The sequence below is a fragment of the Leptonychotes weddellii genome, chromosome 10 (genome assembly GCF_054177405.1).
Source record: "Leptonychotes weddellii isolate Sample4059 chromosome 10, ASM5417740v2, whole genome shotgun sequence".
Classification (NCBI taxonomy): Eukaryota; Metazoa; Chordata; class Mammalia; order Carnivora; family Phocidae; genus Leptonychotes; species Leptonychotes weddellii.
Window position 1 is genome coordinate 62,421,914 of NC_138378.1, and position 17,830 is coordinate 62,439,743.

The 17,830-nt window shown below is 36.9% G+C and overlaps 1 protein-coding gene across 5 annotated transcripts in view; it reads right to left on the reverse strand.

Annotated features, from left to right (window-relative positions):
• The window catches only part of ASB3 (ankyrin repeat and SOCS box containing 3), a 95,046-nt gene that overhangs the window by 3,562 nt on the left and 73,654 nt on the right, over positions 1–17,830 (reverse strand). For all 5 annotated transcript variants that reach the window (XR_014148896.1, XM_031030705.2, XM_081832025.1 and 2 more), the window contains 2 exons: positions 7,122–7,379; positions 1,552–1,685 (listed from right to left, as the gene is read on the reverse strand). Coding sequence is in view for 4 of the 5 variants with exons in the window: in XM_031030705.2 (XP_030886565.1) it covers positions 1,552–1,685; positions 7,122–7,379 (392 nt within the window). In the remaining variant the exon portion in view is untranslated. The remainder of the gene's footprint in view (positions 1–1,551; positions 1,686–7,121; positions 7,380–17,830) is intronic.

Below are 17,830 nucleotides of genomic sequence, written 5' to 3' on the forward strand. Positions count from 1 at the left end.
TTTTTTTTTTTTGGATATGTCAAAATGTGGGATACCAAGTAGAGATGTACAAAAGGCAGTTGGATATATAGAAATGGAACCAAGAAGTTGGCCAGAAAAGCATTAGCTACATTAGTACCTCTGAGAAGGACTTTTGCAAATCTTCAGCCAAAATAAAATCCTCTTAAGAGATAATGATTATTACCCTACACAAGCTCTACCTAGTGACTAATTAAACAAGAAGCCCTTGATGGATTTAGTCTACTGCAGGTAATGTACTCAAGCACAATTTTTACCTTCATCTGGACAAACCTGCCATATGTTAAAGTCTTCAGAGTAAACTCTCACATATCTTTACTAATTGATACCTGCAATAATTTTCCCATTTGGCATACGCTCCCTCATTTGACTTTTGTTCCCAAATCCATTGTCCCATATTCTATTTTGAATAGATACTTGTTCTCTGCTGCTTCAGATACATAATTAGTAAAAGAAGATGCAATTCTCAACATTAAGAATTAAATGCAAGTGAGTTTTCCAACAGTATCATTAAATAAATTCTGTATGAAAAGACTCAGACTCCAAACATTACTTTTTTTCTTCAATAGAAAACTCTCTTAAGAGTTTGAATACACCTCAGTTCAAGAGTGTATTTTCCTGAATGTCTGTTTTTGATTGAGAAAATTTACTTAAATGTAATTTTCCAAGAAATTACAAGACACATTTCTACATATGCATAAGTTCACTTGTTAAAAACCTATTCGACGTGTTTTATGAAGAGCTACATTTCATGCAAAATAGCAGTGAAGAAATAATTTTCCTAACTTAAGACATATAATCTGTTTAACAAAATATAGTTAAAGTAAAATAAATCTGAATAAGGAAATAGGAATACTTTGCAATATATTATGTTTAGTTTAAACTAGTTTCCTGTGTAAAATCTTCTACTGTATGCTTTTTTTTAACTAGCTTAAAAAATTTTAATAAGTGAAAGGAAGTTGAGAATTTGTTTTAAAACAGTCATTTAAAGTATCAATCAATTCACAGAATTTTCACCGAGCTCATCTTGATAGTTATACCAACACATTGGCATGCATTCAGTAAGAACAGGTATAAATAAGGGATGGTCATACTTCCTTTTAGAGATGATAAATTATTAAAGAGAGAACACAAATCCACACACACTCCTAAGAGGAAAATTAGGTTTAGCATTTTTCTGATCACAAACTAAATATTCGCTAACAACATTTTTAGGACTCACTTTTGTTTACATAATCCTTACTAGAAATAAAAGGATACCAATTAAATAAAAATATCAATAAATACCTGTTTTTTGTTATATGTCCTTTAAGCTAAACTTACCAAATCAGATATGATTTTTGTTGAAGGAAATTACTATGATCCCCCGCCACCATTACCACAGCCCCATCCTTTCCCCACATAAAGAAAATGCAGATTAGTCACTACTTAATATATGTTCTCCAATGACTCTGGTCACTTAAAATTATAACATAGCTAGAGGAGGAAGAGAAGCAAAAGTAGTGAAACATGTTTAAAATTGTACTTTCTTACCAATATGTTGCTGCAGAGCCCAAGAGGAGTTTGAGGCACGAGTGGAGAGCATCTTTTCAACAGTTGGAGGAAGCCTCCTCCAATTGGTAAACTCCAAAGTGAAGATAAGGATGTCATCACTGACTGAGTCAATCCTATATTGGCAAGATGTTAACATACCATTAGACACAAAAGGGTTCATCCTGAAAACAAACACCACACAACTATTCTTACAACATCGCAGTATAGAAGGAAGAGCGAAAACTGGGGCATAGAAACAATCGTGTAACTGGAGGCAAGTTCAGTGGATACGAATCATCATCTACAGGTTCCTATGAGAAAATGAATCGACTACATGTATAGTTGTCCAGTAGATGACCAGAGAATCTCTACACTTGTAGAGGACAGGAACCTTCCTTCCCATTCCTCAGCAGCAGTGGTAAGAAAAAGAGAGACAGTACCAGTGTCATCGGGGGATCTGCCATTACCTCCTCCTACTTGAACCATCTTGCTGAACCTAGACTGGTCACCCTCACAGACTCACAATTTAACAGCCCTGAAAGGATAAAGCCCAAACACCCAAAGTTAACTCTAAACTGAATATATATGGGAGAGATGGCCTTTTTCTGTCCAACTCTCAGGCACGTACAATTGTTCCCCTCTAGGAACCTTCCCCACTATAGATTCACTTCTAAAAGATGTACCAAAATAAGTTTCGTCTTTAAGGACTGAAAGGTGTTCAACACAAACAGTTCTTCCTCTGTTTTTTCAAAATAATTTCAAATTTTTCCTACCAATCCAGCCAGAGGAGACTTCCCCCAAATTTTGTAAGCACTTGAATCCTATTGAACAGAGCATTAGTCTAAGAAAAGTTCTGGTTTCTAATACCACCTCTACTACTTACAAACATGTTGCCTAAATTCTTTAAGCCCTAGATTATGGTCTCTAAAATGAGAATAATACTTAACCTGCCTATTTCAGGGAACTATTGGTGAAAATAATATGAAACAATATAGTAAACATACTTTTAAGACAAAAATGTTACATAAATATTTGCTATTACTAGAACTGGTCTGAAATTTTCAGTATTGCATTTTTCATAGGGCTTAAAACATTATACACATGAAATTTAGTCACAGCTTAAAGGGAACTCCAAATTCTAACAGGATTATCTATCTTGTACTCAACTAGATACTCCCCTACTCTATCACATTGTTTGAAGAAAAGTAAAATGATTAGGGCTTCTGGTAATTACTTCAGAAATTCTTTCCAAGGTTGCTTTTTTGAAGACATTACTGGGCAAGAACTAAAGAAGGGGAAAAAATAGAAGGAAAGGAAAGAAATTGAGTAATACTCTTAACATGTCATCCGAAAGATAACTTAATTCTTGTAATTCAGGGTCAAAGTGTCCTTGAAATGACTGATTAGAGAGTATGAAAATTATTTCCCAAATTCTTAATTCTCTAATATGCAAGCATATATAAGAAAGAACTTAAAGTGTAGTACAAATGCTTTAGGAAAACATTCTACTTCTTGGGAAGCTCTCAGTGAAATCACAACCTACCAGGAAATTCTGAAAATAAATAAAATGATAAAATATACTCAAAAACAAACAATCCCCTTGACTTTCTAGTACCCTATACCAAAGGTTACTTAATTCTAACTCCTTATTTCTTTATTAATGGTTTCATTTTTCTGCTTAAGTGTGCTTTAAGTTTCAGTGTGACCAAACACAAAGTCATTTTTATGCAGTTATCTAAACACACACGAGAAATAAATCTGTTTATACAGCTTTAGTTAATATAATGGTGAGTGTATTCTACCAATGCTGATAATGCCACTAAAAATGTATTGTTACTGTACTACATTGACCATTACATTGTACAAAGCAGTTGTACAATCATAAACAAGTGACAGTTAATCAACTAAATGCAGAGATGACATTTACTTTCTATTATTCACCTATTACATTTGGGCAGGGGCAGGGGGGTGGTGTACCTAGTCTTGCATTTAAAGTTGAAAAAGTATTTCAACTCTGTAGATTATATTGTGACAGGCAATTATTCAGCCAGATACATTTTTTAAGACTGTTTAAGGCAAGCAATACTAGGAAAGACATTTATAATTTACATGACAAAGATTAAGCAACAGATTTACGTGTGATATAAATAAGATACAACCAAAATCCACTTTAACAACATACTGGAATTTTTATGGGAGAATTTTTCTTGTAACAGCTCTTTGAATGTAAATTTGATCAAAGAAAGCAAAACATTTATCATATTCAGCATAAACACTAGCTTTATCCATTCAATAAAAGATCAGTGAACAAAAATTTGACAATGTTAAGCATTTTCATTGCTAAAGTGAAATTTTCCATTGTATTTTTCTAATGACTATAAAGTGACTAAAGTTACTCCTTTGGAGTAAAATATATGCAAGTGGCATTCTCAGTTCAGATAGTTGAAAGTTTTACAATTTACTTCAAAATAATTTGTAGCTTACTGGTTCTCAACTCTTTTCTGTCCTAACACACTCAAGGAATACAGCACACAGAAATATGACAATAAATATAACACACACATTCTTTTTTTTTTTCTTTTAGAGAGAGAGAGTACCACCCTGGGGCGGGGGGAAGCAGATGGCAGAGGGAGGGGGAGAGAGAGAGAATCTTAAGCAGGCTCCACGCCCAACCTGGAGCCCCCAGAGTCCGACACGGGGCTCAGTTTCATGACCCTGAGATCATGACCTGGGCCAAAATCAAGAGTCAGGAGCTAAACTGACTTAAGTCACCTGGGTACCCCATATAACACACAAATTCTGAAACATACTATTCACATGGAGAGAGGGAGGGTCCTGTATCAGGACTGGGGAATGGAAGAGCATATTTTACAAAGCCTTCTGGGAGAATAAAGCTAAATAATTCCCTCTCCTTCCAGCAGTCTAGGTGGTTGGCTGAGGAGGAAAGGAAAGGGGGCAATGTTTAATTTTTTTCCCTTATAGGTTCTTCTTAATTTAGGAATAGGAAGGAGCAGGAAAAGTTGGCATATATCCCCCCCCAGGTTTGCAAGGGATTAAGGTAGCTGAAATTAAGTGATGTAACTACAGGATCCATGTGGACACAGAGGACTAAGGCAGCAGAGGACAGTGGTTAGAAAGACAGACTTGAGCCACACTACATAGGACAGCCTAGGTTCAAACCTAAGCTCTAGCACTAAGTAGCTGTGTGAGCTTGAGCAAGTATGTTAAACACTCTGGGCCTCAATTTCCTTCTCTGTAAAATACAGATAACAGTATCTACTGTATTCTATATTAAATGAGTTAATACAGTAACAAATTTAAAATAGTGCCTACTTAGTGTTGGTTAAAGAAAAAAATAAACCAGAAACCAGAAGGGAGTGTGAAGGCCAAAAGTAATGGACAAGTAATAGAGTCGAGTTAGTATCCTCAGTGGAGGAACACAAAGAGTACTGCTGAGGAGAGAGGGGGTGCCGTGAGGACAAGCACCAAGCTGCGGACACATTGTCAGGGCTGTCCACAGCTACCCCACATGCTGGCCTGGATTTACAGCAGCAGTTGGAAAGTTAATCCTAGAATGGTGAGAGGTCACTGCTGCTAGCTGTCAGGAGCCCAACACAACCATACAATTCACTAAGCTAATAGTTAAGGGTACTTAAATAACTTTGTTAATAGCTAGATAGAGCATTCCTTAGCAAGTGTTTCTATCTCAGTGGTGTGTGTGTGTGCGTGCGCACACGCACATGCACATGTACCGGGAGTGTAAGACAAATAAGCACATACAAATAACTTTTAAAGATCAGTGATCCTCGGGGCGCCTGGGTGGCTCAGTAGTTAAGCATCTGCCTTCAGCTCATGTCATGGTCCCAGGGTCCTGGGATCGAGCCCCGCATCGGGCTCCTTACTCAGCGGGGAGCCTGCTTCTCCCTCTCCCACTCCCCTGCTTGTGTTCCCTCTCTCACTGTGTCTCTCTCTGTCAAATAAATAAAATCTTTAAAAAAAAAAAAAAAAGATCAGTGATCCCCAATGAATTGTCAACAATCTTCATATTTCATTCAATTATCTAAAAAACACAATGGATTTCTATGAAATTTTACTGAAAAGATATAGAGAGAATTACAACAATGAGTATCTGGCAAACGACTGGATATTAGCTAGTGGGAAAAGGAGTAAATACAATTAGGTACTCAACCTGTTGTAAAGCTAGAAACAAAAAAGTAAAATGAGAATCAGAACGTGTATCTCAACTTTCTTTTTACTTCTATGTTCCTCAAACAACCTACCAGAAAGCAGTTTTTCCTTACAAACCACATATCTGAAACACTTAGTATCAAAAGGGATGACAGCCCTAAGCATAAAACCTCTACTTAGTAAAAATTCCTGAATTCTATATATTTTCAGATGTAATAAAAAGGTGGGATACTGGGATCCTGCCAAATACAGACCTGTTCATCATATGCAGATAGAGAAGCCACCAAGGGAAAGATAGGAGTCCCCAGAAGTGCAAACTAAACATACAAGTAGGGAACACTAATGGTGCCTGCATGAACCCCAAAAAGAATCTCTTTCTAACAAAAAACTCAAATAACAAGGTATCTTTAAAGCACTTTTCTGCTGAAATGCAAAATCTAGTATTTGACTAAACATTATTTTAGTGAATGCTAGTTTTTGAAGCACAAAAATGAAGCCATCTAGATGTTTCATTGAAATTTTATACAATACCCTTGTCCTCCATTTTCCTGGAGACTTTCATTCTATTTTCTCATTTGACTTATCAGGCCAACAGAGTTCTTTCATTGCTTCAATTACCTTCTCAGTTCTATCTAGACACTTAAAACTTTTGCAAAAGCTGGAGGCTGGCAGAAACAATGTCCACTTCTTGCCCAAGAAAAATCCTGACTCAACTTTCATATATCATCAGCTACTTTAGAAATTAGTATTTATTAAGGGAGACCAAGTTCAAATAAACAAGATGCTATAGGACAAGAGTATTGACTCTAGTAGACTAAGGGACAACAGAAATCTCCAAAGCAGGGGCGCCTGGGTGGCTCAGTCTGTTAAGCGTCTGCCTTCAGCTCAGGTCATGATCCCCGGGTCCTGGGATCGAGTCCCGCATCAGGCTCCCTGCTCCGCGGGAAACCTGCTTCTCCCTCTCCCACTCCCCCTGCTTGTGTTCCCTCTCTCGCTGTGTCTCTCTCTGTCAAATAAATAAATAAAATCTTTAAAAAAAAAAAAAAAGACATCTCCAAAGCAGCTACAACCATTTTGTCACAGGCATTTTTAAGAGCATGAGAGATGGCCTAAGTAGAAAAAATAGCCCTCTCCAAAAATCCATCCTCCCCTACTCCCTTCCAGTCACCTCTTACCTTTTATTAGGACTCTTATATTCAAGCTCACTATTAGCAGCCCCCAACTCCGTCACCCCAACCTAGCCATCATGTGCAAACACACACACACACACACACACACACACAAGCCCTTCTCCCAACATGGGAATCTTAAGAAATTGGGGGAAATTGAAGGTAGTATATTCACTCAAAAAGGAAAAGTTTCACTATGGTAGGATTTCTTACCATGAGCTGCATAGTAGATTCAGTGGGTCAAATCCAGCGAGCAGGAGAGATGGCAGCCATTCCTTATATTTTGTCTGTGCTTTAATCGCATGACTTACAAATTCAGAAATATGGTTCCACGGTGCCAGTGGACAACCTTTCTTCAAAAAGTAGCGAAATACTGAAAACTTCTCATACTTCAGGCAGTATGCCAAATGAAGTTCATTTAGTTGGGCTCCATATTTCAAAAGAATATTCACAATTCCAAAAAATTCACAGCTCCACCACAAGAAAGAAAGAAAGAAAAGAGAAGTTAGACTTTTATATAAAAAAATTCTTACAAATAGTTAATAGTACCTACAGCTGGAAAATAAATGGCAGATGGGATAGAGGAATCCTGTGACATGTGTCAGGGAGGAAGAACTTCCTCTGCCCTATGGTCCTTCTAGTTGGACTTAGAATCAAACTGACATGAGACAGATTAACAAGAGAAAATCAAATTTAATAGGCGTAAGTATGGAGAATCCACATAGACATGAAACTCCAAAGACAAAGAGGCAACATGACGCTTATATGAGCTAAGGAGAGGGACAGGGCCTGAGGATACGAAGGGGAGAGAGCTCATTAGCAGGAAGGTGAAATGAGGGGTTTGGAAAAACAAGGTTGTCCTATTATGCACGAGTTCCTTAGATAACGGGGAGTCTCTGATAATAGTACTCTTCCCCCGTTGCAGGCTCCCCTTTCCAATGTAAAGTTAGGCAGTTATGGGGGAGGCAGAGAGCTTTTCTTGCATCTGCTGGATTTTTATTACTTTTAACTCAAAATAATCTTTATGTCAAATGATACATTTTGGGGCCTCTCATCCTGCACCCCTTCATGTGTCTAGTGAATTGAGACTAGGGTACTAGGGGAAAGGGAGTATTTTACTGTCTAATTTACACCCTCCTGCATGGTTTTTAATTTTCAACTATGAACAGGTAGTGCACTTAGAATTTAAAACATTTATCTTAAGTAGATAATTTTTAAAAATTATCATTGACAAATAGAAAACTCTTCTCAACTGTGGTATTTTTGTACAATTAAGTATCTACAACAAAATACTTGGAAGCAAAGTTAATTAACATTGTCATCAGTCCCTAAAGACAGAGGACTCATTCTAGGAATTTCCAAGATACCATTTCCTTTAGCAAGAGTCTTAGTCAATTTCCCTTTTATTTTTAAGTTTATAATGGTAAAAACAAGAAAAGTTTTTTTATGAACAAAAATTTAACTTACAGCTTTATATTTTTAAATTAATCTTCTTTTATCAAATACTTTTACAGAATAGAAGTATATCATTTTATATCTATTAAATTGGTTAATTTTATTTTTTTAATGTATCATCCAATACTGGTAAGTTGTGGTTAAACTGACTGAAAATGTGTAACTGAGAGCTAATTGGCAAGATGTATCAAAAGAGATATCACAGCAAAGTTATAAGGGGCACAATCTCTGGAGCTAGCCTGCTCAGCTACTTATTATCTACTATTATTATCTATGGGACTCTGAACCAGTTACTTCACCTTTCAGGTATACAAAACTAACACTATACAAGTATTTGTAAAGTAAAATTATATGTAAAATAAGTTACCATTAGTTAAATTAATTAAAATTAATTAATTAAAATAAAATAAAACATATAATTAAATTAGAACATAATAGGGGGTGCCTGGCTGGCTCAGTCAGTGGAGCATGCAACTTTTGACCTCAGGGTCATGAGTTCAAGCCCCATGTTGGGTGTGGAGCCTACTTTAAAAAATAAATAACTAGAATAGAATACAATAAGCATAAATCTTGGGAATTTATCCAAGACAAAATCAAAAAGAAATTATATCCTATCTGTACAACAATAACAATAGTATTATCTGTAACAGACTTTAGAAAGAAAGAAATTACCTGTTTAACGAGAGGAGTGGATAAGTACAAAATATGATATAGTCATCAAAAACTGCAATTACGATGGCCCTGTGACCACATTTTAAAAACTGTTTATGCTATAAGTTTAACTGTAACAAAGCTCAGTAAACAAGTATGTTTACTATGTACACAACTAGGAAGAAAATACATAATAAAATCATTCTCCCAGGGTACCTGGGTGGCTCAGTCAGTTAAGCATCTGCCTTCAGCTCAAGTCATGATCTCAGGGTCCTGGGATCGAGCCCCGCACCACACCAGCTCTCTGCTCAGCAGGGAGTCTGCTTCTCCCTCTCCTTCTGTACTCTCTCTCTCCCTCCCTCCCTCTTACTCTTCTCTCTTTAAGTAAATAAATAAAAACAACAACAACAAAAATCATTCTCCCTTTGAAACTGGCATTAATTCTATTTTAAACAGCTATAAATTTAAAAAATATTTCCTTAATCACAATATCATGGAATCTAAGTAAAATAAAGGCCTAAAAATTATAGAGAAAGCAAATATAAAATGTTTAATCCACTGTCATGTGAAACCAACTACTTATGAGGACTTAAGTATTCAGTTTGAAATCAAAGTTTCAAAGCAGTTAAGAAACCCAATACATACGTAAACTGTTACCTAATCCACGTCTATTTTTATAAATCTATGTTCTTTAATCTCCAATTCATGCTTTTCTTTAGTTAAAACCTTAAACAGTATTTGCTTTACTCTTAGTTATTTACATAGCAATTAGAAAAGGAAAATTGAGGGGCATCTGGGTGGCAGAGTCGGTTGAGCATCTGACTCTTGGTTTCAGCTCAGGTAGTGATCTCAGGGTCCTGAGATTGAGCCCCTAGTGGAGACCCAGCATTGCGCTCTCTGCATCAGTGTGAGTCTGTGAGTCTGTTTGGGACTCCCTCTCCCTCTGTCCCTCCCCACTGTGGTCTTTCTCTCAAATAAATAAATAAGTCTTTTAAAAAAGAAAAGAAAAATCAGTAATTCTAAAATTTCTTTTTAAAAAATATTTATTTGAGAGAAAGATAAGAAGAAAGAGAGATTGCGTTGGCGGAGGGTGGCAGAGGGAGAAGTTGAGAGAGTCTTAAGTGGACTCTACGCTCACAGGCGGAGCCCGACACGTGGCTGGATCTCACGACCCTGCAATCTCACAGCCCTGAGCTGAAACCAAGAGTGGGATGCTCCACCAACTCTGCCATCAAGGCACCCTCTAAAATATCTTTATAAAAATTAAAACCTTTTTGCCTGTCTACCATCTTGCTATTTGTTCCTGATTAGAAGTCCATCATTCATATTACTGTTCTTGAAAACAGCCGTATATTTATGTATTTTTTCCTCTGGTTCTTTTCAGATACAGGAAAGCTGAGAGATTTGTTGCCAGCGGTCTTGCACTGCAAAAAAAAATGCTAAAGGATATACTTCTGACTGGTGGTTCTAAACAGTTATCACCAATTTATTTCAACCACTTCGACCTCATTTGACTAGGCTCTCATTATTTTGCCTGCAGTTATTACTTGCTGATTCCACTATAGAACAGACAAGCTACACATGGACTGTTGAACAAGTTCCAATAAATATGCAGGTAAACTATGAGAAACTGCCTCACTAGAAATGTGATATATAATTCTCAAGAAGCCTGGCAATTTTCAAGGCATGAGTGTTTACATGTGCAATTCAGGGACTGGTTGAATTCTTCCCTCAAGCGCTCTGAAGCCATCAACAACCTAACCACAGATACTTTAGCTCTTAATGATTTAGCTCTTGAAACATACTTCTGCTACAGAATACAAAAGTAAATGAGAGCCCTAAATACAAGCTATTAGGGTAAGTGTTACAGAAGGGTTCTCTAGCCATTTTCTGTTTAGAAAAAACTACAAAACAATTAGTGGCTTTCTTATTAAAATTTTAATATAGCACCGAGACATGTGGCTCCTGCTAAGAAAATCTGAAGAACAAGGCCAAAAGATAAACCATTCATCTCTAAAATGTGGGAGGAACATACACACATATAATTCCTTATAATAACAAACTTTAATGAGTATTTATTCTGTACCAGGCACTATGTTAAATGTGTTACATGGAAGATTTGCCTTAATCCTCACAACAACCCTAAAAAGTAAGTTCTACTATTATCTCCATTCTAGACACAAAAACTGTGAAGCTTAGTCACGGAACTGGTGACTGGCAGAACTGGTATATCAAACCAAAATCTACCAGTGAATATGACACAGCAAATATATGAAATATCGTTCCTCTATTATGAAAACTGCTTCATGAAATAGTCAAATGAAATTGAGGAATATTTTAAGGCCAGACCTATGTTTCCCAAAGTATGTTCCAAGGAACACTAGACCCTGAAAACAATCCATATGACAAAGGCTCCATAATGAAAATATTTGAGAAATCCCATATGGTATACACTGAGGTCAGAAAAGAGAGAACTATAGGATGAATTTATTTTTTAAAAGTATGCTAGAGGGCGCCTGGGTGGCTCAGATGGTTAAGCGCCTGCCTTCGGCTCAGGTCATGATCCCAGGGTCCTGGGATCGAGTCCTGCATCGGGCTCCCTGCTCCTTGGGAGCCTGCTTCTCCCTCTGCCTCTCTCTCTCTCTTTGTCTCTCATGAGTAAATAAATAAAATCTTTAAAAAAAAAAAAGTATGCTAGAAAAAAATAATAAATAAAGTATGCTAGTTACATTTTCAAATTAAATGCCAAAATGTCTTCTTCAATCTCCGGACACATCTCACAAGAAATACCTTTTCTTTCTTTTTTTTCTTTTTTTTTTCAGAAGAAGTATCTTTAAACAAACAAAAAAAAAAAGATTAATTTATTTATTAGAGAGAAAGCATGAGAGCAGGAGGGAAGAACAGAGAGAGAGGGAGAGGAAAAGAATCTAGGGCAGATGTAGACTCCCTGCAGAGTGCAAAGCCCAATGTGGGGCTTGATCTCACAACCCTGAGACCATAACCTGAGTCGAGATCAAGAGTCAGACACTTAACTAACTGAGCCACCCAAAAGAAATTCCCCCAGAAGAAATATATTTAAAATTAAAGAAATGGATCTGTTAAAAAGAAAATCACGGGCCCCACATGGCATCATCTGGCTTAAGGCCCCCAAGTCAGTAAACCAAGACTTTTTTTTTTTTTAAAGATTTTATTTATTTATTTGACAGAGAGAGACACAGTGAGAGCAGAATCACAAGCAGGGGGAGAGGGAGAAACAGGCTTCCCGCGGAGCAGGGAGCCCGATGCGGGGCTCGATCCCAGGACCCCGGGATCATGACCTGAGCCGAAGGCAGACGCTTAACGACTGAGCCACCCAGGCGCCCCCAGTAAACCAAGACTTAAAACCTAACCTTTAACTGTAGTTTCAGCTCCCTAAGGAATGTGACCTTTAATCAGTCAACATGGAATTTCCTGGTCAATACTGGAAAATTTACTGATGGACCCTTCCATCCCCTTAGGAGGGCAACCCTGCCTAAGCAACGCATTTCTTGATAGTAAGTTCCTGTCTCCTTTTTTTAATGCTCTCTCTCTGCCTTTAAAAACCTTTCTTTTGGGGCGCCTGGGTGGCTCAGTCGTTAAGCATCTGCCTTCAGCTCAGGTCATGATCACAGGGTCCTGGGATCGAGCCCCACATCGGGCTCCCTGCTCAGCGGGAAGCCTGCTTCTCCCTCTCCCACTCCCCCTGCTTGTGTTCCCTCTCTCGCTGTGCCTCTCTCTGTCAAATAAATAAATAAAAAATCTTTAAAAAAAAAAAAACCTTTCTTTTGTCTAGTTTGATTACCACATATCATTGAGCAACAACAGACCCTAGGGTTTAGATAACCTTTGGTTAAAATATAAATTACATGGACATATGCATGTAATTCCCTTAACACTTAAAACAAATTCTCTCTCAAGCCCCAATGAAGAACTAGAAAACTCTCAAAGAGCATATGAATTAAAAAGAAATAGTCTTTCTTATTTAACATGAATATCAAGAGCTAATTGTGACACATTAAGAGAATGCATGTTATAAAACAGTGGAAATCAACAGATACTAGGAGGAGAAGTTTAAAAACTAAAAAAACAATGTCTAGGCTTTATTTTCAGGGTTGTACCTTTTTTATCATTCTGCTCTTTGAAATTCAAAAAGTACAGAAACAGTACCCTGATGCCAGAATCACAGTAAAAGGAAATTCAACATGTTAACAAGACTTATTTTAAACAAATAGAAACAGGCAAATAGGGGCGCCTGGATGGCTCAGTCATTGGGCGTCTGCCTTTGACTCAGGTCATGGTCCCGGGGTCCTGGGATCGAGCCCCTTATCGGGCTCCCTGCTCGGCAGGAGGCCTGCTTCTCTCCCTCTCCTACTCTCCCTGCTTGTGTTCCCTCTCTCGCTGTGTCACTCTTTGTCAAATAAATAAATAAAATCTTAAAAAAAAGGAAAAAGAAACAGGCAAACATCTTGAGTATTTTATGTCCAATGAGCCAACAAAATATCTAACCAACTTATTAGCTGAGTTATCAAAAGGTCATATAGTAAATTTTACTGAATGGCTCTCAGCTAACAGTTGAAAACCAAATGAAGACATTAGGTCCCGTCAGGTGTACCCATGTGTGATATGATGATGAGAGTGGACATGATTTCTATAAAACTATGCGACAACAATGATCAGTATCAATTAGAAAGACAAAATCAAGTCAGTTAAGCCATGATCGTGTTCTACGGTCATCTATAAAAGGCAATAACATTTGTTCAAACTGTACTGAAATGTGTCAGCTTCCCTCCTCCTTCACCCATTCCAGTTAAAGGAGTCTTTTTCTTATATTTTCTCATTTGAGTTGAATTACTTAACTGTGCTTCTGAAAGATGCTTTCATGTCACTGCAGCTGTTAACTTTTTAGCCCCAAAGGACAAGACTGCTTTTTGTACAGTGGCAGAGGAGACACCTTTCCATCATTCCTCGTAGTGGTGAGAAGAGCTAAAGATCACTGCTTCAAATGGAAGCTTATCCTCTCAAAGGGATACAGAACAAAAATGTTTTAGAATCCTGAGCTAAAAAGTTAACGTGGCTGAATAAAACATAAAACAATAAAGAAGGGAAAACTTAAAACCCAGAGCCATTATTTATATTTATTATTTTCATCACCTTTCGATATTCATTATACCATTCATAAAAGCAGACAAAAGTTTACTGAAACACAATGGGCCAAAAGTGCAAGAAGGGCCACAAATACTAAATTTCTAGATCTCAGAGAAATGCCAAAACTACCAAAAAACACACAAATGCAAAAATCAAACTAACATTATTGTAAGAACATATGGTTGCTATAAAAATAAAATTTCAAAACTTACACTACTAAACCTATCTCATTATCTCTTACCAAATCTCTGAAAATTTTAATATCTAATAATAATTAATTTCAGAAAACAGTCTTCCAAATGAACTCAAATTCTTATTAATAGTTGGTAAATGGGAGTAAGGGAAATTCATATACTGTTTCATTATGGAACAAAACCACATAATAGTTATTTTTAAATGAAAGTTATATTCAATTATCCTTGCTTTTTAAATGGCAATTTTAATTAATTTAATTTTTAAGTGTGTGACTATAGAGATCCAAATCTTTTTTTTTTTTTTAAGATTTTATTTTTAAGTAATCTCTACACCCAATGTGGGGCTTGAGCTCACGACCCCGAGGATCCAGAGTAACACCCTCTTCCAACTGAGCCAGCCAGGTGCCCCTGAGAATCCAAATTTTAAAATGCATACTTACTGAAAGAAACAACAAAAAATTAACAAATTCTTCTATTTTGACTTTTTTTCCCCCCAGACACTTGGCTATGTTACTCTCTTGATATACTAAAACAAAACCTACTGGGAGAATGACACTTTTCTTGCTTGATCAGCAAAGCTTTTTATGGAATTCCAAAATAATCAAATGATTCTCACATTGCATGAACAGTGACTGACATGTAAACTAAGAGCAGACATTAATTAGCTAATATAAATGTAGTACAGAGATTAAAATTTAATTGATATTGTTTTCTAGATAAAAGGAAGATGGCAGGGAGAAGAAAATTAACCTTGGTGTTTCTTTACTATGTGCCAAAAATTGTACAATGTACTATACTTAAGTCAACTCCTTTATATACACACATTAAATGTGAGCGTATGTGATTATAATGCTACCATCGCTTAGATTTAGTCCCTTGCAAAAGGTTTCCCCTTCATTTAAATTACCCACAAAGTAGGTAGTAACAGCAAAGATATCTCAAAATTAAGTCTACTGCCATGGGTCCCTGGCAAACAAACAAAAGTCAAGTACAAAGAGTAGGAGAATGTACCCTCGTAAAACAGGTATTTTGATGTTTTAAGCTTTTCCCCTATAGGCTAACAAGTAATATCTTCCAATGACTTTTCTCACTAAAAAAACCTACCTTACTAATTAAGAACACATTTGGTCCAATTACAAGTTCCCACAAGGGAGAAAAAAAAGCTGATAAGCCCTTTTAAAGCCACCAAACCAGATTTCAATTGTGATCTATAGGGTCACTTCCCAGAGCAAAATTTCCAAGAGTAGCTCAAGTCTGTGACCAAGGACCACCGTACAGCACACTGCTGCTTCTTTACTTTCAGTTTTCAGCAGTTTGATTATTTTTGAGCATGCTTTTTTTTTTTTTGGCTTTATCCTGTATCAGTTCACTGAACTTCCTAAATCTATAAATGTGTATCTTTTATCCACTGTTGGGAAGCTTTTGGCCATTATGAGTTCACATAATTTTCGTGCAACAATCTCCTTCTCCTCTCCTTCTGGACTCTAATGACATGAATGTCAACGTGTTGATACTGTCCCTCAGGACACTGAGGCTCTGTCCTTTTTTATTTCCCCCAATCTTTTCTCTCTGTTCTTCTCTTTGGATAATTTCTATTGGTTTATCTTCAAGTTAACGGACTCCTTCCTCTGTCAGTTCCATTCTGCTACGGAGCCCACGCAGAGAAATTTTCATTTCAGATACTATATTTTCCAGTTATAAAATATCCATGTGGTTCCTCCTTTACAGTTTTTATTGAGAATTTCTACCTTTCCATTTATTGCAAGTGTGTTTACCTTAAATAGCTGCTTTCAATTACCTGATACTTCCAAAAGCAGAATTATCTCGGGTTTGACACCTGTTAATTCTTTTCCCTTGAGAACTGGGCATAGTTTACTGTTCCTCACATGTCAAGTAATTTTAGACGATATCCTAGATGTTGTGATGTGATTGTTGTGTAGGTTCTGTATCCTGTGTCCTGTATTAATCCTTTGAAGAATACTGACTTTTGCTTGTTTTTTTTTTTTAGCAGGCATATAACCTAGTTAGTTCAGACTGCAATTTCTGTTTCACCTTCTACAGGCTGTAGTTGCAATGTCAATTCAGTTCTTAAAGCCTTTGTTGGCTATTTTGGGTCTGGTTCCATCAAATGTGCCACTCAGGGCTTACTCTGAGACTTGGGTGACAGTTTAAATTTTGTTTTCAGCAATCTGAGCCTGTCACTCAAAGCTTGGAGTGACCTTGGGACGTATGCACATGCATAGAGAGAATTAGAGGGTGCCCTCTTCCAGCTCTCTCTTCTCCAGAATTCCCCTCACACTCTCTGTCCCATAAGGTTCAATTTACCTGATTCTTCAGGCCCTAAAAACTTAATTTTAAGGTGTTTCAGGGTTAACAGGGCACAGTGTCATATGGTTTAATTCAAACTATACTTAGAAGCTGATGAGGCATGAGCTTAGCTGCTCTTCCTCCAAAAGATAAAATGAAGGCCAGAAAAGACTATCATATTGGACAAACACATATACAAACTATCTAAAACCACTATGTTCTAATATAATATTTTTAAAAGTTCAATTCTGACCTAATAATAAAATATAATAGAGTTAGATACATATAAAGAAAGACAACTGAAACAACTAAAGTGATCAATGCAGCCTTACTGAAGAAAAACTAGAAGTGTTTAGAAAGAAAACTTGAGGGCGCCTGGGTGGCTCAGATGGTTGGGCGTCTGCCTTAGGCTCAGGTCATGATCCCGGGGTCCTGGGATCGAGTCTCGCATCAGGCTCCCTGCTGGGTGGGGAGCCTGCTTCTCCCTCTGCCTCTGCCTCTGCCTCTCTCTCTCTCTCTCTCTCTCTCTGACTCTCATGAATAAATAAATAAAACATTCAAAAAAAAAAAAAAGAAAGAAAGAAAACTTGAAGGAGTACACAACAAACTACTATGAAATCATGGAAGTAATGCATCGAGTAGGTCCCAGATACTCAGATTCACCAAATCCCCAAATATTCAGACTACAATATATACTTGGAAGCTTGCATTCTGAATAAATAAAATGAACTACTATTTTACACAGAAATGTTAAAAAATGGTAGACTGAAAAGCTTAGAAAATAAATTTTTGATAGATATTTCAATTAAATAGTGGAGAGCTGTCCATAACAGTGAATTCAAGAGAGCCAATGACATTTAGGGTATGCCTACAACCTCTTCTGTATCAATAAAAACAAGAGTGTCTATCTGCACAACTTATTCCATTAATGGATGGATCCTACATATTACTCAGTATGGTTTTTCTTGCACATGGCCTTATTCTTACTATCTATTTTAAAAACCTTAGGAGTCTTATAGACAAGGACTGGCCAGAAGCGAATAAAACAGCAGTAATTCTTCATTTATTCTACTTCACAGGATCATAGAAGATTAGCAGAACAAATATTTTAAGACTTTTTAATTACTCTGACTCACATAAAGAAATGCCACA